A 26,540-nucleotide genomic window follows, 5' to 3' on the forward strand; every position below is an offset into this window, starting at 1 on the left:
CAGAGGTTGGATTTGCTGCCACCTTAAGGCCAGGCCAGGCCCGAGGGCTAGAAGTGAGCCAAGAACTTCCTGCATAAGTAGAACAGATCTCACCCCAAGAAGATAAGGTATGGAGTGAAACTACTTTAAACAAACATTTCTGAGCAAGGTTAGGCTTGGTTAGAAACAGATAAGACAAATGTGTTTAGCATAACATAAAAGGGCTCAGATTTGGTATCAAGAGCTTTGGCAAGAGATGCCTTGGGAACACCTGCTTCTTGCAAATTCCTGACATGCTTCCCTTCCGGGTCCTGTAGTCCCACAGTGCCTTTCCTCTGGGCCCCACTTGCAGGTGACACTTTTCTAAGACTTGTTTTTCTGTTCTGCGTCCCCTTTCCCTCCTCTGCTTCTGTCTAGACTTCTCAATCAGGGTTGCAAAGAAGGCGGGGGTGGGGCAGGTCTTTGCCTCTATATTTACACTTCATCTCAGAGTCGCTAGTCTGGAGCAAGGTGTAAATGAAGCTCTCTGGATGCTGTTGATGGTGAGGGGGCGTGATTCTCAGTCAGGAGCTAGCTCTCCTCTCGGGATGTGTGTGTGTGTGGCATTTGGTTTTCTTTCCTGTGACACGCAGTGTTCCAGGCCGGCAGCATGCTGTGAACAATGGCAACTGCATTCTCTCATCTCCTTAGCTGGGACTTGGCAAAGGCTGAAAACAAATCACGCAGCTGCTTAACCTTTCCGGCATGACAAAGAAGCCTGTCCCCTTCTCTCCCACAGGAAGTGCTTCTAGACTGCACTCCAATAAGCCCTAATTAAGTCTTTCCTGGATCCATCCTTTTCTCCAGCCTTTTCTTGGACTTAGATGTGTAATTAAGAGGAATATCAAGAGACAACATTTCTCTTGACCAAAGGGCTGGGATGAAGCTCGGTTGATAGAATGCTTGCTTGTCTGGCATGTCCAGTGTGCCCCGAGTTCAGTCCTCAGTGCTGGGGTGGGGAGCGGGGAGAAACAATAAAAACAAAACAACAAAAACCAAAGAAACAAAACTGGCATAGGGCTCAGCTGGAGAGCCTGGGTGTAGTCTGGAGGTAGAAACACCTGCCTAATGTAGGCGAGGTCCCTGGTTGGAGCGGAAAAGCAAGCTGACAGGAAAAATTAGGATGATTTTGATGGGAAAAAATTGATTGCAATTATAGAACATTTTCTCAGATGTTTGTTTCTCGCATTTTTGTCATTTTGTCTCTTAGGGAAAAAATGCTTCCAGCCAATACAGTCACACTCACATGCGCACTCCCTGACACACATGCATACACATTCACACACACATGCATACACAGTCACACACACATGCATTCACAGTCACACACACACATGCATACACAGTCACACATACTCACACACATGCATACACATTCATACACACATGCATACACAGTCACACATACACACATGCATTCACAGTCACACACACATGCATTCACAGTCACACACACATGCATACAGTCACACATACTCACACACATGCATACACATTCACACACATGCATACACAGTTACACACACATGCATACACAGTCACACACACATTCATACATAGTCACACATACTCACACACATGCATACACATTCACACACATGCATACACAGTCATACATACATTCACATGCATACACAGTCACACAAATTCACACACGCATACATAGTCACACATACATTCACAGGCATACATAGTCACACAAACATACACACGCATACATAGTCACACACACATGCATACACAGTCACACATACACACGCATACATAGTCACACATACATTCACATGCATACATAGTCACTCATACACACATGCATATACAGTCACACATACACACATGCATTTATAGTCATACATACATACATACACATACATACATGCATATATAGTCATACATACATGCAAACACATACACACATACATTCACATTCACACTCACATACTCACATGAATTCACATACACACATGCATACAACAATCACATACACACATATACATTCGTGCATTCACACACAGCAACTAACACTCACCTGCATTCCTATTCACATATACACACACACATTCCTATTCACACTCGCACACACACACATGCATACACACTCGCACACACACACATGCATACACACTCACACATAAAGACATTTTGATTGAGGGTAGAACATATAGACATGGTGGTCCTTTAGGACTGTGTCGTGGAGTGACATGGTAGTCCTCTTAATTTGTGTTAGTAGACTCCATTTGTGTGAAGTGTACCTTACATGTTTGCACAGGGATAGACCTGCCTACCGGTGAGTTTCTGTGCAAATTTGTGTGCTTTGTATACAGAGAGAGACTTAAACAATTTATCATGTATCAGGGCTTTCAAGACAAACCTCTTTCACCCAAGTGTGTGAACCACCGATATTAAAGAGCAGAGAGAAGCAGAGACTACATCTGGAGGGCAGAAAGAGAGGGTGGGGTCTATACGAGACAGGGAAGCCAGGGCTTCCAAGAGCCATCCTGTCTGGATCAGATGCACCTGGCCTCAGCTGCTAGCATCTCCACGAACCTACTGTTCTGGCTGGGTGACCTGGGGCATGGCTTCTCTAAGCCTCAGTTTCTCAACTGTGAAATGGGATGAGAGAATCTACTTCACAGAGGTGTGGCAAGGATTAGATGAGGTCATACCATCGAGTGTCCCACTAATTTGATGCGCCTGTATGACTTCTGCCTCTGTATGTGTGTTTTTGTATTTTCCTGTCCGCTTTACTCCCCTTCCAGGGGTCTGCTAATGCTGTTTCTTAGTTGAATGTTTTTTTATCCAGCTGCTCCAGGGCCCATTTGCACTTTTTACACCAGTGTAGGGAGTGCTGGGAGCTAGAAGACTGATTCCTGGTAGCAAGGCAGCTTCTCAGCTTGGGAAGGAGAGACCAAATGAGCTCTAGGAGAGAGGTCTCAGCCTCAGAAGCTCTGGCTCTGGCCTACTTTCCTTCTGTAATTCTTGGATAGGCCAGAAGATGGGGCTCTTGACCCTGAAGTCAAGGGCCAGGGCACTGCCTCCGCATCAGCACTAAAGGGAAATCAGATCTCTTGCCCTGCCCTGCCCCTCTTACTGTGCTGAGACCTGTCTTATGGGGCGGGGAGGTATCAGGGACATCCTCCCTTTGGCCACCACTTTTGTTCAGGGCCAGTCTAATGCTTCAGGGTTGTCCTATCAACCATCCCACCCTCTGGCAGCTTTTCCAAGATAGGGCAGCACATCCTCCAGAAACTCCAGGACCAGCCAGGCTCACCTCCGCTCATTGTCCTCAGCTCCACGGAGATGCGTCCCCTGTCACATAACCCTTGCCGTTTCATTCACAGTGGCTGTCATAACTTACAGAATGATCTTGTTGACTTACTAACCCTAACCTAACCACTAAGTACCAAGGGGGCAAACTTTTCTCATTGCTGGTTCCCCAGCACCGAACAACCAGGTCTGGGTACATGAGATCTCAGCAAAGCCATTGTAATCAACAAATGCTGACTGAATCCCTGCTTAGTGATTGCCTGATCAAGACGTTGTTTAGTTTTCCTGTGATGCTGCTTTCTCACTAGTGAAACAGAGAGGATAGAGACGCCAAGACTACTGCAATGAACGACACATTTTATATCATTAGGTCCTGGCACATAGAGGAGCTCCTTAAAACCTTTAATGGTCTGATTTTTTATTACACAGGGAAATGAAGTCTGCACTCAGTACCCAGCGCTCCACAGTCGACAAGAGCATTTTCTAATGCAACACTCACTTCTACTGTGCCTTCCAACAGCACTTTCTGGCCTGGTTGTGGCTACTCTGCACGTGTTACCATGCTTAATCTTCACCCTAGACTTGAGCTGTTTGCGTGCTCTTTATTTCGCCTCAATAAGATGTGTGCACACACCAGCCATGCTGCGCATGTAGAGGCCTGAGGACAGCTTACAAGAGCTGGCTTTCTTTTTATTTCATGTAGGTCCTGCTGGTAAAACTCAGATAATGAGGTGCTGCTGGACCTCCATACATTGATGAGTAGATTGAATAAGTGCACATGTGTTTGCAGTCCTCTAGATGCTCAGCATCCTTAGCGGCTGTGTGGAGTACTGGGGCACAAATCATTGTTTGTGAGATGAGAAACTGGGCAGCGGACTTTTTATAGAAGATCAGAAATAAAGGTGCATGGTGTGTGTGTGTGTGTGTGTGTGTGTGTGTGTGTGCGTGTGTTTTACACATTCCTGTGTGACTACACATGGGGAGGCCAGAGGTCTAGGTCTCAATAGCTCTTTACTTATTTTTTTAATGTGCACCAGTTGTTTTTCCTGCATGTGTGTCTGTGCACCACATTCATTTCTGGTGTCTGAGGAGACCAGAAGAGGTGGACCGATTCTGAGACTGCCATTATGGATGGCTGTGAGACACCATGGGAAACCAGCCCAGGTCCTCTATGAGAGTAATAGCTTCTCTTGCTGCTGAGCCATCTCTCCAACCCTTTCCACCTTATTTGTTAAGACAGAGCCTCTCAATAGATGGAGCTCCTGGTAGATTGGTCTATACTGGTTGGCTAGCAAACCTCAGAACGCATGGTTTCTATAGGGGGTTACAAGCTTTTGCCACCAAACCCAGCTTTTTTCTTAGGTTCTGGGCAGGGGACTCAGGTCCTTAAACTTTCATAGGAAGCGCTTCTTACACAGAGCCATCTCCCCAGGTATATAATCCCTTTTCAGGGACATCAAGGCTCAGTCTTGTCTCCAGTTTTGGTTCTAGACAAAGGATGGTATGCAGAAGATGTTACTTATGTGTTCATTTATTTTGAGATAGGGTGTCACCAGGAGTCTAAATTGACCTTGAACTTCTTGGGGCCTCAGCCTCCCAGACTGGACGGTAGGCCCGCACCACCACAGGAATTGAACTTGGACTTGTCATATTTCCTTCTGGAGCTTTGGCAGAGGCTGCGAATGATTTGCATGGTCTCTTTCCCACCAACAGTGTGGACTCACCTCCAGCCTCAAGCGATAGTGCCTGTGAGACAAAAGGCCCTTTCTCTCTCTTAAGACTCGCTCAGAGGATTAACTACTTTGCTTTCTTTTAAAACCAGATGGAATTGACTGTGTTACTCATCATTTTCCAACCTTGCCTCAGATCTGTTAGTTCTGCTGTTGAATAGTAATTTGACTTAAAGCTTTTTTTCTTATCCTTTTTTGTTATTTATGTACTTTTTTTTTTAAAAGGACGAATTGAAATTATCCTAGTTCAAACTCCACTGTCTGCTGTCAGTCTTAGAGGCAGATAGACCTAAGTCTCAGCCTGTGGAGGGGCCTGCCTGCTGCCTGTCTGCGCTCTTCAATCTGGATCCTAGCTCGAGAGTTAATAAGCCAATTAAGAAGCCCCTCTTCTCATCATTGCTTCCTCCTGCCATCTAAGTTTCTGAGAGGGATTTTGTTCTAATTTAAACATCCATCATCCGAGGAAGAAAAGCCCAATAGGTAAACCCAGCACTTTCCCAGAGTCGGTGCAATGCAAACAGAAGCAGTGGTTTTCCTTCCTAGCAGGCAGTTGAAAGGACTGAGCCCAGAACCCCCAGCCCACCCTGAGGGAGACGGTTTCCAAGGCAACCGGCCCAGGGAGGGGTTGGCTCTCTGGCGCCCTCCTCCCCTCTTCCTGGTAGCTCAGGGTACCGCCGAATAGCGTCCACCCGTGCTCCGCGCTCTGATTGGCTGCTCGGTCCGCTCTCTGATTGGTTGTGGCGGGCGCCTCGCCGGCTGGTGGCTATGAAGGTGGCGCCGGCTGATGGTTGAGCGTTGGCTTCAGGGTTGGGGTCGCCGCCTGTGCGATCCGCTCACACGGGACCAGAGGGCGAGGACTGCTGCTGCTCAACCTGGAATCCACCGGCGAGACCGAGCTCCGCCCGGCCATGCCCGCCGGGAGCAACGAGCCGGACGGCGTCCTCAGCTATCAGGTGGGGCCCGCCTCCCGCTCCTCCCCGGCTCAGTCTGGGTCGGGTGCCCACCGCCCGGCTCCGGTTCCAGCCGGGGCTCTGGGCGTGTCCCCGAGAGCCGGGGGGAGGCCCGCGTGGGACGCCAGAGGGCGCTGAGGGTGGCCGGGGAGGGTGACCTTGGGCCGAACCCGGAGCCGCCAGCACCGCCGCATCCCCTGCATCGCCTGCTGCCCGGTGTCCCGGAGCAGTGACCTCTGTCCGCGGGTCCCCTTTGGCGGCAGACGCCGGCTTCTGGCCTTACCTCGCTCTACCTTAGGTGGACGAGAGCGTATCCGGGGACCTTCGCGGGTCTTTGTGTTTTTATTCTGGTTCCTCGGTGGTTAAGAGGAAGCTTTGCAAAGACCCTGAGAAAGTGGCCGGCTTTGTGTGTCGTCGCCCTGCTGTCCAGACAGCCGATAAGTTCATGGACCAGGGAAGCGGTGAGGGGTCAGGAACGACACCACCAGCCTTAAGTAGTTGATGGTGGAACTGCAGGGGCGGTTAATATTAGGAAGCATTTGGACTAGGTATTAAGAGTGTGTGGGTTCAAGTCCCAGTCTGTTTCTTATAGGCTTTCTCACCTTGTGCGTGCCACTTGCCTCTTTGAACCTCAGTTTCCCCATCTATTAAAATGGAAATAGTGATATTTGCACGGTTTACTTCACAGGACTGTTTTAAGGACTCTGTGAATCACGGTTTATTGTGTGAGCCCTAATAAGCGAGTAGTAGCTTTTTGAATCTCACCCCCCTCCCCTTCTTGTGAAACCTGATCAGATGTGATTGCTGGCCTGGAAAGAGGATTTGAAGGAGGGAAGGGAACCGAGACGATGCTGTTGCAGAAGGGTGGTGGGTTTTGGAAGCAAATGCCTGGTTGACATGGTAGTGGGGTCTGGGAAAGGCAGGGGAAACTTCCTGAGTGTTGCGACACGGGTGTGACGCTCCCTACTCCTCCTCTTTCCTGGCAGTACTATTTGCTTGCCAGTCACCAAAATAAATAGATGTGAGATTTTTGGGAAATCTTTCCATATCTGATCTCATGACATACCATGTTATAGTCAGCTTCTGTTTGGGAGACAGAAGCAAAAAGAGGCCAAGGTCTTGCTCCTCCCAGCTGGTGGGAAAGGAGAATTAGCTTTGTTTGTTTTGCCACTGAGAATGCTGGGGATGGACTGCCTTCTTACTTAAAGGCAGACACCCTACTGCTGAACCATATCCCTAGCCTAAAGTAAGAAGTGTGTGTGTGTGTGTGTGTGTGTGTGTGTGTGTGTGTGTGTGTGTTTGGTTGCCAGAGTTTGAAAACTGGTGTCTTATCACTCTATCTTTATTTACTGAAAACATGTTGTTGCACTGAACCTGGAACCATTTTAGCTGGCCAGTGAGCCCCTGGGATATGCTTGTCTACCCTACCCACTCGCCCCACCTTACCCCGTACCCCAGTGCTGGGCTTACAGACAAGCACATGCTGGCTGCTTCCATGGGTGCTGGGGTCTGCGTCCAGGTCTTTATCTGTGAGACAAACACGTCACCCATCTTCATTTCACACAAAATACTAGGAGCCTGAGGCAGGAGGATTATGTGTTTGGGGTTCACATAGACTATATAATGAGACCCTGTCTCAAAAGATCTGCACAAGGAACTGTGTTGTTATAAAATCAGGTGCTTTGACACATCTCAGACCATCCTGTGAGTGTACATTGACGCACATGGTAGGAGATTTTTCTAAGAAGAAAATTTGGGCAGCGGTCTGAAGAATGACTCTCAGCTGAAGGAAAGGGGAGGTCAGAGAACTTGGAAACAGAGGAGAGGATGTACAACAGTCCTGTGGCAGATAGGGGGCGCGTTCTGCAAGGACATATGGCGGAGCCACGGGAGCAACGAGGAAATGGCGGGGTGTGTCCTGGGTTCCTAACAAGGCGAGACACTGTGGCCCCCACCGAAGAAGCTGATATTTACCCGAGGACCAAGAGCAGTCATGATGAGCTTTAGTCCTGCTCAGATCTCCTCTGTTGAAAGATTTCTCTGGCTGCTATGGACGATCAGACTGGGATGTGAGCAGACCCTGTGTCTGACCTGCAGGATGTGTGCGGGTTATGGCCACTACATAGTCACCCTTGGGTTTCTGAACAGACAATAAATATGTTCTTTACATTGAGCTACTATTATTGTGGGTCATGGTGTGGAGAGAGAAAAGGGAGGGAGGGACCAGCAGGTGCTCGTGAAGTCAGCATTAGACACAGGAACTTGAGATTTCAGAAGGGGAGGAGAATGGGGGCTGAAGAGGAAAGGAAGTGGGAATGGCCTGGAGGAGACATAGTCAACCAATGGGCAGTGACCTTAGTGACCAAGCCCCCTACGTGCCCACCCGAGAGAGCTGGACCTTGCAAAGAGAGTAGATTGTGTGACTTGATGGAAGCAGAGGTTCCAGACATCTCATCTCCCGTTCCAAGACTAGAGTTTGCTCTGGTGGACTCCGGCCCTTCCCTTTGATTCTCTTCACAGCCGGCTCCACCGTGCAGCCAGCGGGGTTTAGAAATGACAGCCAGATCATGTCCTCACTTGACCCCTGCCAGCGGCTTCCTAGTGAATTTTAGAATAAAATCCAAACTCTGCAGTGGCTTACCAAGGTTGGACATGACTGAAGCCTTGCCCATCGTGCCTGGACTGCCCTTCTCTCTCACCGTGCACTCTGACTCTGGCTTGCTTGTATTTCTTGCCGGGCATGTGTGAGGCTCGGGTGCAGGGTGAGGGAGTATGACCAGCTCCCTCACAGCTCGGGAATGTGTCCTCTTTCTAGGACACTCTTCCAGCTCGGTGTCCTCATGACTCATTTGTATCTCCTGAAGAATAGCTTCCCCTGACCTCCACCCTGAGTCACACTGCTCCGTAGGATGCTCTTTGTGTTCCTCCCTAGCACACTGTGTGTGAGTCTTCTTGTTTGGTGTCCTGCTGTCTTCCTGAGGAAGTTTCAGGAGGGCAGGGTGCGCTGGTGACCCTGTCTCATACATCGCCCAGTGTCCAGTTAGTGCTTGGCTGCTGGAGGGGAAGGCTCGGGAGGCTGAAGTCTTTCTCTTAGGAGCTCATGGTCTACTAACAGGATTTGCACGAAGCAGCAGATGGCTGTTAGTGGCACACACATAACCTCCCCGTTCTTTGGTACCTTTGCTCAGGTTAGCGAGCTGCAGAAACTTTCCCGTCTCTTCTCTGAGGAAATTCCATTCTGGACTTCAGAGCTGGTTCCATGGAGCTCCACCAGGATTTGCCACCCGGTCTCCTCTGCCCACTCACTCCTCCCACCAAGCACTCCCGTGTCTCCACTCTGCTCCTGCCACTTGCCCGATCTTCCCTTCATTGCTGTGTGAGCAGGGAATGCTTTCTATGTGCCGGGCACCATGCTGGCTGCTTTCCACGTGTTCCCCTTTCTTTAGTGACAGCGCTGAGGATTGCACCCGAGCCTCACACATGCCCGGCAAGCACTCTGTCGCTGCACTGCCCAACCTCACATCCCAGTTATCTTTCTGTCGTCCTGAGAATATGCACCTGTATTGGTCCCACTGCATAAACAAAGAAATGGAGATGCAGTGAGGTGAAGGGACTTCCAGAAAGGGCAGAGCCACTGCTCTCCAAAGGCTGTGCCCTCAACTACTGTGCATTACCACAGCTGTTTGTTTTGCCATCTGGAGCAGCGCCTGGCCCTGAGTGAGCACCAGAAGAGCTTGGGAAGGCATACAAGGAATGCATTGGAGTACAGCTGGCTGGAGTGAGGGAGGCCAGCCCGAGGCTGCTGGCATGATGCAGGTTGTGTCAACATGGCCTGCATCATCCACCTTGCTAAGCTCTCTGAGGTGTTACTGACATTTTAGGAGTTGATGAGCCCTTACAAGTTGGGAATAGTAGAAAGCAACCAGACAGCTTAGGGAAAGCCCTACTTTGTGCTAGAACACCCGACACCCTCACAGTTCCGCTGAACAGCACTTTCAGAATTGACCAGAAGGAAGTGCTGGAAGGACTGGGAGGTGGGGCATCACAGCGTCCAGGTAAGGTAGTGCTGGGCATCACTGGATGTCCAGGGAGCGTGGGGACCGTGGACAGAGGGCATCAATGGGACGGCCAGGGAGCATGGAGACAGTGGGACAGAGGGGCATCACTGGACGTTCAGGGAGCGTGGGGACAGTGGACAGAGGGCATTGACGGGATGTCCAGGGAGCGTGGAAATAGTGACAAGGAAAGCAAAGAAGCCTGGCTTTTATATGCACCAGTGCTGGAACACTTGTACCAACTCCAAACCCCGGAGACAGACATGGAGCAAATGGTTGTGATCCCTGCACTTGGAATGTAGAAGCAGGAGAATTAGTTCAAGGTCAAAGCCAGGGAGATGGAACAATGGATAGAGCACTTCTGGACAAGTATGACCTCTTGAGTTTGAACTGTAGGACCTGCATAAAGGTAGGAAAAGACAGACTCGACAGAGTTGTCCTCTGACTTTGATAGGTACACCATGGCAGCACAAGCCTGTATACCCTATACATACGTGCACAAACACACACACATACACACACACACACACACACACACACACGGTGTAATACTTAAAAAAAAAAAAAGATGAATCAACAGTTAAAAACACTTGTTGCTCTTGCAGAGTACCCTAGTTCAATTCCCAGTACCCACATGGTGGCTCGTAATCATAACTCCAGTTCCAGGGGCTCTGATGCCTTCTTCTGAAGTGGTAGACACATATAAGTGCAGGTAAAGCACTCATACACATAAATCTAGAAAAAAGTTCACAATTGATGTTGGCTACATAGATAGTTCAAGGCCAGCCTGGGCTGTGTGAGACTCTGGCTAAACAAACAGACAGGAGGCGGTGCCAAACCCTGGCGTGTGTGCGATGACTGGGGCGTACAGCCGGCTGGAAGAGCGTGCCCTGTCTCTTACGGTAGACCGGGAACAAACTCGCAGGACAAGAGTTCCCGAAGGAGCTGTGGCTTCTAGTGTTCATTGACTTTGGCACAGGAACACAGTACCTGTTTGCTGAACAAATGAACGAGCGGCTCCAGGGAGAGCAGATCGGCGTCCCAAGGGTCGTGGTCAGTTTGTGGTAAGCAGATGATAAGAATTTGCTCGACACTACTGAACGAAAGTGCCAATCCTAGATGGAAGTTGGCCCTGTCACCTCATTGCAGAACAACAAGCCGACCCCGTCCTCTCTTAGCAGGTGGGGTGGCGTGAGAACCTGTGGGTACCCTCTGCCATGCTCTGCCAGTTCTGCCAAGCAGAGCCGTGGGCAGACAACGGGGCAGCTCAGGCTGCACGTTTCCTTCCTAGGAGCCTTAGATACCCATCTCAGTGCCGTTTGCCCTGGCAGGGTAACCAGGGCCCGTAGTCATCAACACAAGGAAAAGCAGCAAGTCGGCTCTAAACGCGCTGCTAGGTTACAGCAGCGCACCTTAGATAATGGAGCTTGGTCATTTCCCATAAGGTAAGAACAAGTTCATGCTAGCTGTGGTCGTTAGGGAGTCCAAATACACACACTGCACTAGCCTCTTATTGCCTCTGTGACATTACCAGAGGCAGAGTGTCTCAAACTACCTGTCTACATGGGAACAGTTCTGCAGTGGGAGTCTGATGCCTTTGCTTGTAAGCATAAGTTGTCGCCAGGGCTGTGGCTCTGGAAGCCTCAGGACAGAGTCTCTTTGTTCCTTCCCATCTTGTTAGATTAAGTCTAGCCCATGTTCTTTGGCTCTTTGTTTCCCCCTTCTCTTCTCCCTGCCCCGGGGCCAGAAATCACGTCTTAAAGGCCAAAAATTTTCCCTCAAATCTTCCTCTCTGATTCTACTCTCTGCCTCTTTTGTTTGTGGATGAATTTTGGAAACTATTTACATGGCTAAGAGTTTTCCTTGCATGCATGTGGATGCTTCATATATGTACAGTTACCCCAGAGGCCAGAAGAAGGCATTGAATTCCCTGGAACTGTAGTTATGAACAATTATGTGGGTGCTGAGAACTAAACCCAAGTCCTTGGCAAAAGCAACCAGTGCTCCTACCTAACAAACCATCGCAACAACCTCAAAAAGAAAGGATCTCTCCGTGTAGCCAAGTCTGGCCTAGAATTCACTGTGTATATCAGGCTGGCCTGGAATTCACTGTGTAGACCAGGCTGGCCTGGAATTTATTGTGTAGACCAGGCTAGCCTTGAACTTGTGATCTTCCTGCTTCAGTCTCACACGTGCTAGAGTACAACCACCCCTGGCTTTACAATGCTTTAGATTACAGGAAGTTACTTTGGAGTTTATGTAATTTTCAACAGACTTCTTGGAAGGTCAGTTGATCAGTGATATGACCTTTAGTTGTAGTTTTAATTGTTTTAATTCTCTTTTGCCAGGTAAAGTCACAAACTCTCAGATCACTGGGGATTAGATGGACATCTCTCCAAGAGCCGTTATTCTCCAAGTCTGTGCTAATTAGGAGCGACTCTAAGTGGGGTTCAAGGGAAGAATAGCAGAGCCACTGTGGAGTCTCATTCCCAGCAAACTGCTGGAGGGTGCAAAGGACAGGATAGCTCATGGCTCACAACTCCTGCCACAAGCCTTGTGGACCGGTGTTTGTAGGCAGTGAGGAAGTTAGTGAAGGCACTCAGGCATGCCCAACCTTTCAACTTGAGGCAGGCACATGGCTGTCATCCACAGAGTTCATGCCCGAGAACTGCACAGCTCTTTGTTTCAGAAAGCCACCAAAAAGATCTCCTCTTTGACTTCTTTTGTTCTAAGCCAAAGTTGGACATGGGCAAGAAAAGTAGAGAGCTGGCTCAGGCTCAGCGGCCAGGCTTCCACTGAGGGCCAGAATCCAGGTGAAGAGGCAGATGGACCAGGGGCCGGAAACGGCTGAGAGCTGCTGAGCAAAAGGATTCTTGGGTATGTGAGGTCCTGGAGCACTGACAGCTTGGGAAGACGATGGGAATCTCAAGCTGGTCTCACTGTGGGTATGAATCCATGATTAGTTTTCTGGAACACTCAAAAATGGCCACTTTCTTTGCTTTGGGCACTATCAATACATAATTAATAACAAACTTGAACCTTGTAACCCCTCTTGGCTCCTGTGAGATCTTACTTTGCCTTGATTTAGGACCATGGTGAAGATTAAGTATGTAATATCTGTAGCAAAACTGGTAGGCGTAAGTAAGCCTTTTGTTGAAATTAGTTCCTGTTCTTTGGTTGACTAGAAACCCAGGAGGTAGGGCTGAGGATGTCCTCTGTGCGGAGTGCTTGCCTGGGGGGCCTGGAGCTCACTCTGCAGCACTCAGCAAAAGCTTTCTTGGTGTTGTTCTGGGTGCGAATGATGGTTGGGGAGAGTGCAGCAGCTGAAGAAAACATTGGCTTCTGGGGTGGAGTGGGGATGGAAGAGGTGTTTGAGATAAAGTTGGGACGCTCGTACCAGAAGAGGGATGGAGTTCATTTGGGCACAAGTCCAGAATAGCCAGCAGGGGCAGTGTGTCTAGAAGGGGTTCTAACTGGCCTGTGCCCACAACCTTCATTCTCCCTGCAGCTTCTTGGCTGTGTCTAGGAGTTAGGGCATTATGTAATAATAATTAGCCCTGTTTTTGTCTTTTTATTTGTTCATTACTGGAAGCAAGGCTTTAATTTACCAAAATCAGACTCATTTTTTTTCTTGAGACAGGCTCTCACTCTGTAGCCGTGACTGTCCTGGAACTCAGTTTGTAGACCAGGTTGATCTTGAACTTAGAGATCACCTGTCTGTGCCTCCTGAGTGCTGGGATTAAAGAAAGATGTGTCACTGTGTCCAGCTTCATTCATTTTCTTTAGTAATAATTTTTATGTTTTGTAATTATGATATAGTTATGTCATAGCTCCCTTTTCCTTTCCTCTCTCCAGCCCTTCCCATCCACCCTCTTGCTCTCCTTCTGAAAAAATGGTCTGTTTTTCTTTAATTGTTAACACACACACAACACACACAGTATATAAATACAGCGTGCTCGGTCCACATGTCGGCTGTATATATGTGCTCTCAGAGCTGACCTCTCAGTGTTGGATAACTAGTTTGGGGAGCTTTCTCCTGGAAAAGACAATTTTTTAAGGATTATAAACAGCACTTTATTTCTCAAGACATGCCATGCAATGTCAATGATTTAATTTAAAAAGTTCATTATCATTTTTGTTTATGTGTACGTGTGTATTTGTCTCTGAGTGTGTATGTGTGTGTGCTTGCGCACATAGACACTTGCGAGCACACATGCCTGTGGAGGCCAGAAGAGGGTGTCAAATTCCCTGGAGCTGGAGTTATTGTGGTTGATTGTAAGCTGCCTGATTTGGGTGCTGGGAAGCAAACTCTGGTTCTCTATATGAACAGCAAGTGCTTAGCAACTGACTCTCTCTCCAGCATCCGAGTGTCAAAGCTTTAGTTGAATTAGCCACCTCAGCTCTTAACTAATCCCTGGGACCGTCCAATTCAGGCTTAATAGGAGGCATCATTCATGAGCCACTCAGAGGAAATATAAAAAGAGGATTACTTTAAATTTTTTTTTCCAATTCACTACTTCCCTCCCTCCTGCCCTCCCTCTACTTTTCTCTTAAGCGTGTTTAATGTGTTTCCTGTGAATATAATCGTTCTCGAGTCACAGCCTCCCACAGCACCAAACATACATGCACACCTACCGCCCCCTCCTCTGAAGCATCCACAGGTATTCTAGAAATTCATGGACTCCACATTGGTAAATCTTGCTTTCTGTGGACAGTGATGGTGGCAGAGGCAAATACAACCTGCCTGGGTGGCCCCTGCAGCAGGCATAGACCAGGAGGCCCAGTCTTTCTTTTCTTTTAAACTTAACAGTTTCAGACAATTTTGGCATATGCTTGAAATTTGGGGAACATTTCAAATGTATATCAAAGGAGAAACATTTGCATAGTGAATCACCCTGTACCCATGACTTGACATCAAGAATGAACACACATCTTGTTTCTTCTCTGTCTCTCTCCAGGCTCCAAATCCCAGCTGAAGGGCGCTTTTTACAATGTATTGATGGCAAATCACAAGATTATTAACTGAAAAGGTTTTGCAGCCTGATGAGCCTCTCTGCTGCTGCAGTAGTCTAAGTCAGAGCAAACCGAATTAGAGAAAGCCCAGGTTTAATGGGTACCAGAGCTCCCAGGTGTCCTTCCAGCCCCCCTCCCCCCAGAGAGGAGACAGGAAGGAAGACCAGAAAACCACGTGTTTGTTGTCTTGGGGCAGTTTAAATACCCTGTGGGAGTGGTCTTGAGCATCTCTGGGGAGGGTCATCTTTTGGTGGTCTTTCTTGGAGCAGGAGTCTGGACTGAGACAACTCCCAGGAGAGGGGGCTTGGGATGGAACTTCCAAACAGTTACCATACCTTAAAAAGTACCTGAGAGCCAGGCAGATCTCTATGAGTTCAAAGCCAGTCTGGTCTACATAGCAAGTTCCAGGACATCCAGGGTTACATAGAAAGACCCTGTCTCAACAACAAACTACAAATAAAGGAATATAATCAGATAGCCATTCTGTTTAAATTTCTGTGAATTAGTTATAATTATTTTTTCTTTTATTTTTTAAACATGACTTTATGTGAGCCAGGACGCATGTTCATATTTCAGTGTGGCCTTTTCAGTGTTCCAGCTGCTAATGGATGCGGATAGTGACTACTCCTCTGGCGGACAAAGAGAACGAACATCTGTCAGTGAGCTCAGCTCTGGATAACCAAGATAAGGAAGCTTGAAGTTTTCCAGTAGTTGACTTTACTCTCTCTCTTATACATAATGACATTCAAACATACATACATACACATAACACGCACATATAGATATGTGTATATATACATATATAATGTTAAAGATGTGTTTTTAAATTGTTATAATTAATTTTATTCTTTGAGATTATAATGTATTTGTATCAGTTATCCCTTCCCTTCCCTCCCTCTCGCCGCTCTTGATTTATAGTCTTAGAGAAATCTGTAAGTTCTACCTCTCTTCCTCCCTCTCCATATTGGCACTTGTTCTGTGCTATGCCAGCTGTCTGCTGAGATGGTACCAACTATTATAAGTGATGCTGGATATTAAAATATCAGCCTGGAGACTAGCTCTAGCTGGATAGAAACTTGGTAGTCAACATTAATAATTACCTCCATATAAAATTATACCTGGCTTCAAGAGACTATATGATAACATATCATAAAGAGTTCAGAAAGTAGGCCAGGTGGTAGTGGCGCACATCTTTAATCCCAGAACTTGGGAGGCAGAGGCAGGTGGAACTCTTGTTAATTGAAGGCCAGCCTGATCTACAGAGCAAGTTCCAGGACAGGCTTTAAAGCTACACAGAGAAACCATACACACACACACACACACACACACACACACACCATACACACACACACACACAGCATGACTTCAGAAACTAATGTTGCTCATTGGAAGTTACTTGTCACGTGCTGGCATTGTCCTGGTCAGGAGGTGACACCTGTCCTGGAGTTTACAGGGGCGCATGCTGGGTTCAGTGTAGGCCACTGTGCTGGGCTCCAGGGGACACTCATGGATGACAGTGTTTCCATGCTGAGTGTGGTGGTACATGCCTTTAAGCCCAGCAGAGGCAGGTAGATTTCTGAATTCCAGGCTAACCAGGGCTACATATTGAGACCCTGTCTTAAAAAACAAATCAAGAAGGCAAGAAGGGACCTGGAAGATAAGCTAAGTAAGCAGAGAGCATGTGAGAAAAGTCAGTTGTTTTCCACTAAAACGTGGTTCCCAGTCCCTCGTGCACACAAAAGAGAACAGAAAATGATTCTGCAGGGAAGACTGTGGACTCTGCAGCTTATCTGCAAGTAGAGCTGCTGTGCGCTGAAAATCGTGTTCATCATATGGAGCTGAGGGAGGTGCGGAGGTAAAAGGTGCATCTGAAGATTAACTGAGCCACAGTGGGCAGGCCTTTAATCCCTGCACTGGGGAGGCAGAGGCAGGTAGATCTCTGTGAGTCTGAGGCCAGCGTGGTTTATAGAACGAGTTCCAGGACAGCTAGGGCTGTTAAGCAGAGAAACCCTATGTCGAAAAAAAAGAAATAATATATAGGCCAATTTCAGTCTTTTCCCTCCTCCTCTTCCTGCCACCCCTCTCAAGGGTCTTTCTGTGTAGCCTCCCAGACCTGGTTCTCACTATAGAGTCCAGGCTGGCTTTGAACTCATGGCCGTCTGTTTGCATCATCTGTGATTACAAGAGTGAATATCGTGCTTGGCTCTGAAACATTAGCTTCATCTGAAAATTCTTCGGTGTGTCTCTACACTGTAAGGCCTGCAGCACACCAGCCCGTGGTCCAAAGGGAGGCAGTCTTCGCGTACCATGAGTGTCCTCATCACCATTCGCATTGGTACTTGGCCCGTATGTCTCATTTTTGTTCTGATTTTAGAGACTTTGCAGCAAACAGCTTTATTTTCAAAGTACACTGCAGAGGGCACAGGACATTCTCTTTTGTCCCTGTCCCACCCCCTGCCCACTCTCTTTTATTATCCACTTCCCCAGCAGAGCAGCTTTTTGTGCTAAGTCCGTAGCTTGCACTAGGGTGATGCCTTAGTGCAGGACATTCTGTAGGCTTGGACAGATGTTTGATGACATGCCCCCCCCCATGCTTAGACCATACAGACTCATTACCCTGCCCCCAAATGCTCTGTGTGTGACCTTTTAGCTCCTCCCCCAGCTCTTCTTTTTTGGTGGGGGGAAGGAAGGTTTCCAGACAGGGTTTCTCCCAGTAGCCTTGGCTGTCCTGGAACTCACAGTTCAAATGGATAGATCTAGAAAAAAGCATATTGAGTGAGGTAACTCAGACCCAGAAACACAAATATAAAGTCTACTTACTCATAAGTGGCTTTTAGACATAAAGCAAAGAAAAACCAGCCTACAATTCACAACCCCAGAGAACCTAGACAACAATGATGACCCTAAAAGAGACTTACATGGATCTAATCTACATGGGAAGTAGAAAATACAAGATCTCCTGAGTAAATTGGGAGTGTGGGAGTCATGGGCAAGGGTAGAAGGGAGGGGGTGGAAAGGAGGGGAGCAGAGAAAAAGGTATAGTTTAATAAAAAAAAGTAAAAAACAAACAGAGATCTGTCTGCCTCTGCCCTCCTGAGTGCTGGGATTAAAGATATGCGCCATCACAACCAGTGCATTCTTCTTCGTTTTTTTTTAAAGATTTATTTATTTATTATGCATACAACATTCCTTCCATGTATGTTTACATGCCAGAAGAGGGCACCAGATCTCATTATAGATGGCTGTGAGCCACCATGTGGTTGCTGGGAATTGAACTCAGGACATCTGGAAGAGCAGGCAATGCTCTTAACCGCTGAGCCATCTCTCCAGCCCCTACATTCTTCTGTTTTATTGTTTCCATAGCTTTGTCTTTTCCTGAATATCACAGGGCTGGAATTATTCAGTACATGGAATTTTCTTCCTTTCCTTTCTCTCTCTCTCTCTCTCTCTCTCTCTCTCTCTCTCTCTCTCTTTCTTAAAAGTAACAACAAAACACCCCAAACCCAACTTCCCTAGAACTAGTGATTGTCCTGCCTCGGCTTCCTGAGTTCCGAGGTTACAGGAGTGTGCTACCACACTGGGTTAAAAGTTTATGGAAAGTTAACAATTCTTTCCCAGTTTTCGTTTCTCCTCTCTATGCAGTGCTAGAGATGGAGCACAGGGCATCATGCATGCCAGGCCAGCTCTCCCCCACCATCCTGTGTCTCCAGGTCTCATGGCCTTTTGAATTGGCTTCTTTCACTTAATAAAATGCATTTAAGGCATTCATGTTCTTATGATTTAATAGTTCATTTCTTTTTCATGCCCACACTACCCCGTTGTCTAGATGTACCACAGTTTATCTGTTCACCAAGAAGGACATCTTGTTTGCTTCTAAATTTTAGCAATTATGAATAAAACTTCTGCATGCTTCTATGTTCAGGTTTTTGTGTGGATTTAAAACTTTTTATGACTGGGTTTCCCTGTGTAATAGTCCTGGCTGTCCTGGAACTTGCTCTATAGACCAGGCTGGCCTTGAACTCACAGAGATCTGCCTGCCTCTGTCTCCGGAGTGCTGGGATTAAAGGTGTGCTCCACTACCGCCAAAATAATAATAATAATAGTAATAATAATAATAATAAAGTTTTGGGTGGTAACTATCAACATTGATTTATAAAGTAAGAATTTGTTTTTGGAAGAAACTGTCTTTGAGTGTGGCTGTAGAATTGTGTTTTCCCCAACAGCAAAGAGGGAGGTCTGTTGCTACTAGTGTCCTGGATTCTTGGCCATCCCAATAGCTGTGCAGACCTTGCTTTTGAACAGGGTCTGGCTGTGTACTGCATAGCCCAGGCTGGTGTGGAACCCATTGATCCTTGCCTCAGCTTCCCAAGTGCTAGGATCAAAGGTGTGCGCCACAACCGCCTGGCTTCTAGACATATTTTAAAATTACGTTTTTTATCTACTTGTTTTGTATGCTTGTGCACACATGCAGAGATCAGAAGACAACGTGGGGGAGTCAGTTTTCTTTCCATTGTGCGGGTCCTGTCTCTAGGATTGAGCTCAGCTTGTCAGGCTTGGTGGTGAGGGCCTTTACCTGCTGAGCCATCTTGTTGGCCCTGCACAATTTTTTTTTTTAAGAAACAGCTAATGGTTTGAATAAAAATCTAATAGGCTTATTGTTTAACCTGCTTGAATTTTCTGTAACAGAAAATAGTGTAAGAGCCCATGATCCTAGTGCTAATGGTGCTGTGCTGACGACACACGGCTGAGTGGACAAAGTGCAGTGTTGCTGGCTGTATTCCATGGTGGTGTTTTCTGTGAAACCCTGTGAAAACCCTGGATTCTCAGTAAATTAGTATTTGGGTTTAGATGCTTTATCAGAATCAGGGACGATTTATACCGCAGTCCCCAGTCGCTCATTGTCTCTCGTTGCCACGCTGGCAGCCACTGAAGGCCTGTGCAGTCTTCACAGGTTTTCAAGTGGTGTTTGGAATTTTTTAAAAGATATTTTTCATTTATTCTGTAATGAAAAACCTTTCTCATCTGCTCTGATACACGTGGAAGAGAGCCTAGACAAACTGTCACCTTCCCAAGTGAAGAGTTGCCTTGTTAGCACTGTCCTTCAACGAAGGCTGATCAGTTCAAGTGTGTGTGCACGCGCGCGCGTGTGTGTGTGTGTGTGTGTGTGTGTGTGCGCGCGCGCGCGCGCGCGCGTGCGTGTGTGCGAGCGTGTGTGTGCGTGTGCGTATGTGAGCGCGAGCGTGTGCATGTGTGTGTGTGTGTGTGTGCATGTGTGTGTGTTGAACCCAAGGCCCTTCACAGGCCAGACAATGCTTCTTGTTAGATGTTACAGTGCGCAGACTCACAGATCTTAGCATATTTGTTCTGTGTAGCCTGCTGAAATCCTGTCCACACTGAAGGGCAGGTTACTTGTGGTTGGCGGCTGCTGGTGCCTGTGGCCGTGTGTCTGCTGCTCTTCTTGCTTTCTTACTGTCTGATAAAATGGGAGGGTTCAAACATGTTCCAGACCTGTAGCCAGCCAATTTTTGTTTTGTTTTGAGAGGGTCTTACTGTGTGGGCCAGGCTGGCCTGTAACAGTCACAGATATTCCTGCTCCTGCTTCTGAAGTGCTGGGGTTGAAGGTGGACACCACTATGCCCTTCTATCAGCTGTTTTTTTTTTTTTTTTCAAGAAACTCTGATTTTTTTTAAGTAGAGAATGATATTTTCAGAGGTCATAATCTTGGTGCTGATGATACTTTGAGCTACAGTTGATCATGTGTTATAGGCCTTTGAAAGGACAGAGGTTAAAAATATCTACTAATTTAAAGCTATTTATAGACAAAGGATGTGTCGTATGTTTTCACTGACGCGTTCCACGTGAGAAAGACGTAGCCTTTTTATTTACCTTCTGTCTCTGCTGTCATGTCTCATTTTGAACCCTTTGAGAGTCCTTCCTCTCAGCCACACTAGGGATGACACAGTTCACACAGTCAGTCACCACACAGTACACTGTGCCCTCAGATGCCGATGCCCAGTGCGAGTGCTGTGACCAAGGGCGTGGCGACTGCAGGCCGCTCAGGGGGCTCCACGCAGCGGTTTACACTAATCCCACTCTCAGGGTGGCTGAAGCAAGACAGCCCGTGGGAGGGCAGCCAGGGCTACAGAGAAAGACTTGTTCTCAAAAGCCAAAAAAGAGAAAAAGCAGTTTATAATCTTCGCTGCTGTTGTCTGTCTGTCTCTTGGGAATGTGTACAGCTTGGGCAGTTGGCTACTTTGTCCTGGTTTCTCTTTGTCTTCTGTTTTGCCAGGAACTGATCTGGAGTTGGAATGCCAGCCCCAGCAATCCGGGTTCCCAGCTCTGTGCGCTCTGACTTAGAATCGTTCTTCTGAAATAGCCACACCACCAATTTCGCATCTGCTTGTTTGGTTTTTTATTTTGAGAATTCCCTTTGGAAGAGATGTATTTTTATTCATGTGTGTCTGTGTCTGTGAACACCTGCCCTGTGTGTGCAGGTCATGTGGCAGCTGGTGGAGCTCTCTCCATCCCTTTGCTCTAAAGTCTAGCCAGGCGTTTATGTTCCAGCTCCCTTTTCTTTGTTAAAATGGAGCAAATCACAGTTTTCTCCACTTTGCTTTTAAAACTTAATATTATCTCTTAAATATTTTTCATAGTAGTAATAATATGTAATTTTAAATATCTACAAAAGTAAATTATCAAATTAATCATGAATTGACATTTGACATTCTATTTCTCTAAGAATATCTATGTTAATCTCATTAAAATATCGTCTCACTGGAGAACTGGATTGCCTGTCTTCAGCATTGTGTTGGGGGGTGGGCGTAGATGGGCTTGATGACGTGGGGGCTTCAGAGTGAGTTAGAGATCTGAGCAATACCTGGAGGGCGAACCTGGCAAGCTACAGAGCTGGGGGAAGCACCAAGCCTGGCAGTGTGCACAGGCCACGTGGAAGTGAGAGTGTCCCTGTGTCCCTGTGGTGAAGTAGCCCAGTTGGAGCCTCATGCAGGTAAAGGGAAAGTCAGTCCAGAGTAGCACTTAGTGTGTTTGTCTTAGTACCCGATGCCTTGTGAAGGAGGAGGGGACTTGGTCACAGCATTCTTTTAAGAAAGACTTTCTGGAAGCTGGAGAGATGGTTCCGTGGTTAAGAGCCCTGGCTGCTCTTCTAGAGGACCTGGGTGCAATTCCTAGCACCCACATGGCAGCTCACAATAGTCTGTAACTCCAAGATCAGACACCTGCACACAGACATACATGCAGGCAAAACACCAATGCACATAAAATAAACTTAAATTAAATCTTAGAAAAAGTCTTACTGAGCAGTTACTATGTGAATGTTTCTGTGCTGTGTATGGGGCTATAGTCTTTTAAAAAACATCTCTCTTTTCCTTTCCTTTCTTCTCTGAGACAGTTTCACTATGCAACACTGGCTGACTTGGAACTTGTTCTATAGACAAGGTTGGCCTCTGCCTCCCGAGTGCATCATGCCTTGCTTGTTTTGTTTTGAATTATGTACACGTGTGTGTGTGTGCACGAGTACAGTTGCCCCAGGGAGCCCAGAAGAGGGTGTCGGATCTCCTGGAGCTGGAGTTAGAGGCTGGAAACGGCAAGAGTATACACACTCTTAAACACTGGTCCATCTCTCTAGCCCCCACATCTATGTTTCCTTGCTAAGCAGAATTGCAGTATGCCCTTAGGACATAAAAATTGGGGGCTGTTAGGTTAGTTTGGAAGTGAGGGGCAGTCACCATTCAAGGCGAGTGCCTGCTGGAGTTGGCTTTGCAGATGTGTAACTGGGCCATTGGAGAGGATGGAGCAGCTCAGCCTTAACTCCCTTCTACCACATCTGTGATCTCGGGGCACAGTTATTTAATGTTACAGCCTGGGAAAGAGAATGACTGCCATATTTGCATCTCAAAGGGATGTGAGGTTCCAACTTAAAAATACATATAAACCACTGTTTTCCCCTTCAGATATCTCAGAGGAGCCTTGGTATATAATGTGGTTTGGAGTATTGGAATGAATGAATATGCGTGTATTTCCATGATCGTTTGCATTGAAGAATGAATATGCATGTATTCCTGTGACCATTTGCATATCTGTTTTTAAACAGAGACCAGATGAGGAAGCTGTGGTGGATCAGGGCGGGACCAGCACAACCCTCAACATTCACTATGAGAAGGAAGAGTTGGAAGGTAAGAGGCTGCCTCCCATGGCCAGGGAAAACAGAAGCCCTCTGGAGACCTGGGTTCACATCTGACTCTTTTTTTTCCTGGCTGAGGGACCCTGTGGGGAAAACAGCTACCTTCCTTTGCCTCTTGGTCCTTGTCTTAAACAAGAGCTGATATAAAAGGGCCCCTGTGTGATAGGCTTGGCTCAGGACCCAGTAGGCAGCCTGAGACACAGGCATGGAGTACTGGGCCGCTCAGCACAGATATCAACAATAGCAAAAACCCTTTCTTTGAGACTGTGAAGTGATCACTTAGTTCACTGACTCTTCGTAACTGCTACCCTTTTGTTTGTAGCACTGTTTTTTTTTTAATTTATTTTACATACCAACCAGTTTCCCCTTTCTCTTCTCCTCCCTTTCTCTCCACCACACCTCTTTTTTACCCCCTGCCCCAAATAGGGTAAGGCCTCCCTTAGGAAGTCAATAAAGCCTGGCATATCAATTTCAGGCAGGAACGAGCTCCTTGCCCCTGCATCAACGCTGAGCAAGGCATCCCACCATAGGGAGTGGGTTCCAAAAAGCCAGCTCGTGCACGAGGGACTGATTCTGACCCCACTGCTAGGTTGGTCCCATGCAGGCTCCCTAGCTATTGGTGTAGAGTCAGTGAGCTCCCGTGAGCTGGGGTCAGCTGTCTCTGTGGGTTTCCCAATCATGATCTTGACTCCCACTGCATCTGTAGTACTGTTAATCACACAGACAAAAATAAGACTATGACCACAATTTCTGAGATATTTGAAGCAAGCTTTATTAAATACTGGCTGGGATGATGGACTCTGGCCAGGTCCCTACCCAGGATTTCCAGAGTGTTGGGCCAAATTACCTTAGCCGGGGGCTTTATAAAGGCAAAACCTGGCCGGGCGGTGGTGGCACACGCCTTTAATCCCAGCACTCAGGAGGCAGAGGCAGGCGGATCTCTGTGAGTTTGAGACCAGCCTGGTCTACAAGAGCTAGTTCCAGGACAGGCTCCAAAACCACAGAGAAACCCTGTCTCGAAAAACCAAAAAATAAAATAAAATAAAATAAAAAGGCAAACCCTGCAAGACTCTGCACTTCGGCCTTCGTCCAAACAGAGGCAAGCATACATCCAGCTGAACTTCCTGCCTCTGTGCCTCCCACCTACCTGTGATGGAGCACATCCTGTGCAATTGGGGCCGCCAACCTTGTTTACAGAAGGGAGAACACGTGACTTGTTGTCCTACATGAACAAGAGCCCCCGGCATTCCAGGAAGTTATCCCTGTAAGCGGGGCTTACAGGTTAGAAGCACTTTTTAAAATATAAATCTCTTAGACTCAGTAGTTTAAACTTAAACATAACTTCAGCCCTCACAGTACCCGAGGCACAGATTGGTGCCACTCCCACTTTAGTTTTGAGAACCGACCTGATGGTGGGGAAGACTGGGTGGAATCCATCTTTTCTCCCTCTCTACTGCAAGGCAGACACACAGGTATCACCTCACCCTCCAGGCCTTGGCACCTTGCTTCCTCGCACTGTCCCAACGCCTCGCAGGGTATTGTGAGCAGCTCCATTGTCCTCTAGCAATTACCTGTGGACTTTAATCCTCCACTGGGAAGTGGACATGTTTGGATATTTTTGTGAGGGAATAGAATAATAAACCCAGGCAAGTTCTCTTGGATCTTGAGGGCCAGGTCTCATCCATCGAGGTCAGCTGAGCAACATCTCCAGATGATGTCATATTCCCCTCTGCTGGGAAAGAAAACTGCAGGATGTCACATTGCTGGGGGACGCCGTGCTGGAAAATGACATTACTCCTGATTAAGTGCTAGATTTATGACTCCTGATGTCAGATTAATGCACTTTAACAAAAGCTAGCCCCACTTGGTCATATTTGTAGCTTTAAGGGGCTTGCATGTGTTCCACATGTAGGACTTCCCTTAGGGCTCCCTAGTGAGTGCTCAGCCAACAGCACCAGCTGCAGTGTGGTCTGCAGCCCCATCTCTGTAGTGGCTCCAACCCATGCTTTCTCTTCTGTCCCAAAGACCCAGTGTCTCTCATTTATGGCTGCTCTCAGTGCATGTGTGTGTGTGTGTCTGTGTGTGTCTGTGTGTGTGCATTTTTATTTTTAAAAACATCAACATCTTTCTTACAAGTTTTACTAAATTATTTGCACCCGGATGGCCCCAGTAGACTCACTGTGACACTCACTAAAGAATGAGCGTGGTTCCACACCGGTGCTGGAGGAGATCTAAGCAGGGACATGGAGTTCACAGGATCACAGTTGGGAATAAGCAGCTGCTCATCTGTAATACAAGACAGAAAAAGAGGCTCGAGAAAAGCTTCAGCTGGGGCTCTAGGTGGCTTGGAGGAAGGTGAGCACACATCTCACCGGGGAGATTAGAAACAATGCCAAGGAGGCAGAGAGTTTGCCAAGAATTTGGTGAGTACATGTGCAGACAGTGCCAGCACACTTGAGGAAGAGCAGCCTGGCTCAGGTAGAGAGAGTATGAACCGCTGTGGATACAGCAGCTATGGAAGGCGGAGGGCACCAAGACCAACTAATGGGTGCTGGCGAAGCTACAAAGGTGTGCATGTGTATTCTTCTCCAGAATGTTCGTTCTGTGCCAGAGGTAGGGCTACCCTTTTTGGTCTCTTGGGCTGATAACCTGGTTTTTTAGGGTCATTTATTTCCATGTTAAATATGTAAACTTGACCCAAAGGAAAGGAAATCCAAAGAAGTGAGGAGACCCGAGCACAGTTGTCCCGGACACACAGGATGGACACTGAGACCCGAGCACAGTTGTCCAGGACACACAGGATGGACACTGAGATCGAGCACAGGGACACTGGACACACAGGATGGTCACTGAGAACTGAGCACAGGGGTCCTGAACACACAAGATAGACTATATGACTGTAACAAGGAGAACAACTCTGTAACGTTCAGTTAGTGTGAAGGGCAGGGAAGAGACCCTGCTTCATCAGAGCAGGAGACACCAATGGCTTGATGGACCTGTTGTAGGAATTCATTCAGCCAATAGCCTTTTGGGTATCAACCAATTAGGGAATGGTACTTGTTATCCTTTATTCTGGGCTCTTGTGGGTCTCTTTAGTTATGCCTACAAGGACCCACAATGAAGGGGACAGCGGGGTGGACCTGGGAATCTAAGGTAACGCTGAGGAAAAATACTTTGTTTTGTGTATGGGTGTTTCCCTGTATGTTTATCAATGCATCGTGTGTATGCAATGACATGGAGGCCAGCATGTGATATGGGAGTGTCATATATCAATCTGTTGATTTCATTGGTTAATTAAATAAAGAAA

General features: G+C 47.3%; 1 protein-coding gene across 4 annotated transcripts in view; it reads left to right on the plus strand.

Moving 5' to 3' along the window:
• The first annotated feature begins 5,809 nt into the window (after positions 1 to 5,809).
• Slc4a8 (solute carrier family 4 member 8) overlaps positions 5,810 to 26,540 on the plus strand; it is a 70,389-nt gene continuing 49,658 nt past the window's right edge. For 2 of the 4 annotated variants that reach the window (XM_050122507.1, XM_050122510.1), the window contains exons 1-2: positions 5,810 to 5,968; positions 23,144 to 23,225. In XM_050122507.1, the coding sequence (XP_049978464.1) occupies positions 5,924 to 5,968; positions 23,144 to 23,225 (127 nt within the window). In that variant the 5' untranslated portion in view covers positions 5,810 to 5,923. Of the gene's footprint in view, positions 5,969 to 10,955; positions 11,085 to 11,586; positions 11,624 to 23,143; positions 23,226 to 26,540 lie in introns of those variants that run through there. The other 2 variants (XM_050122509.1, XM_050122508.1) reach the window with 2 other exon arrangements.

The sequence above is a fragment of the Alexandromys fortis genome, unplaced genomic scaffold (genome assembly GCF_014885135.2).
Source record: "Alexandromys fortis isolate MF-2015 unplaced genomic scaffold, M_Fortis_MF-2015_v1.1 scaffold_216, whole genome shotgun sequence".
Classification (NCBI taxonomy): Eukaryota; Metazoa; Chordata; class Mammalia; order Rodentia; family Cricetidae; genus Alexandromys; species Alexandromys fortis.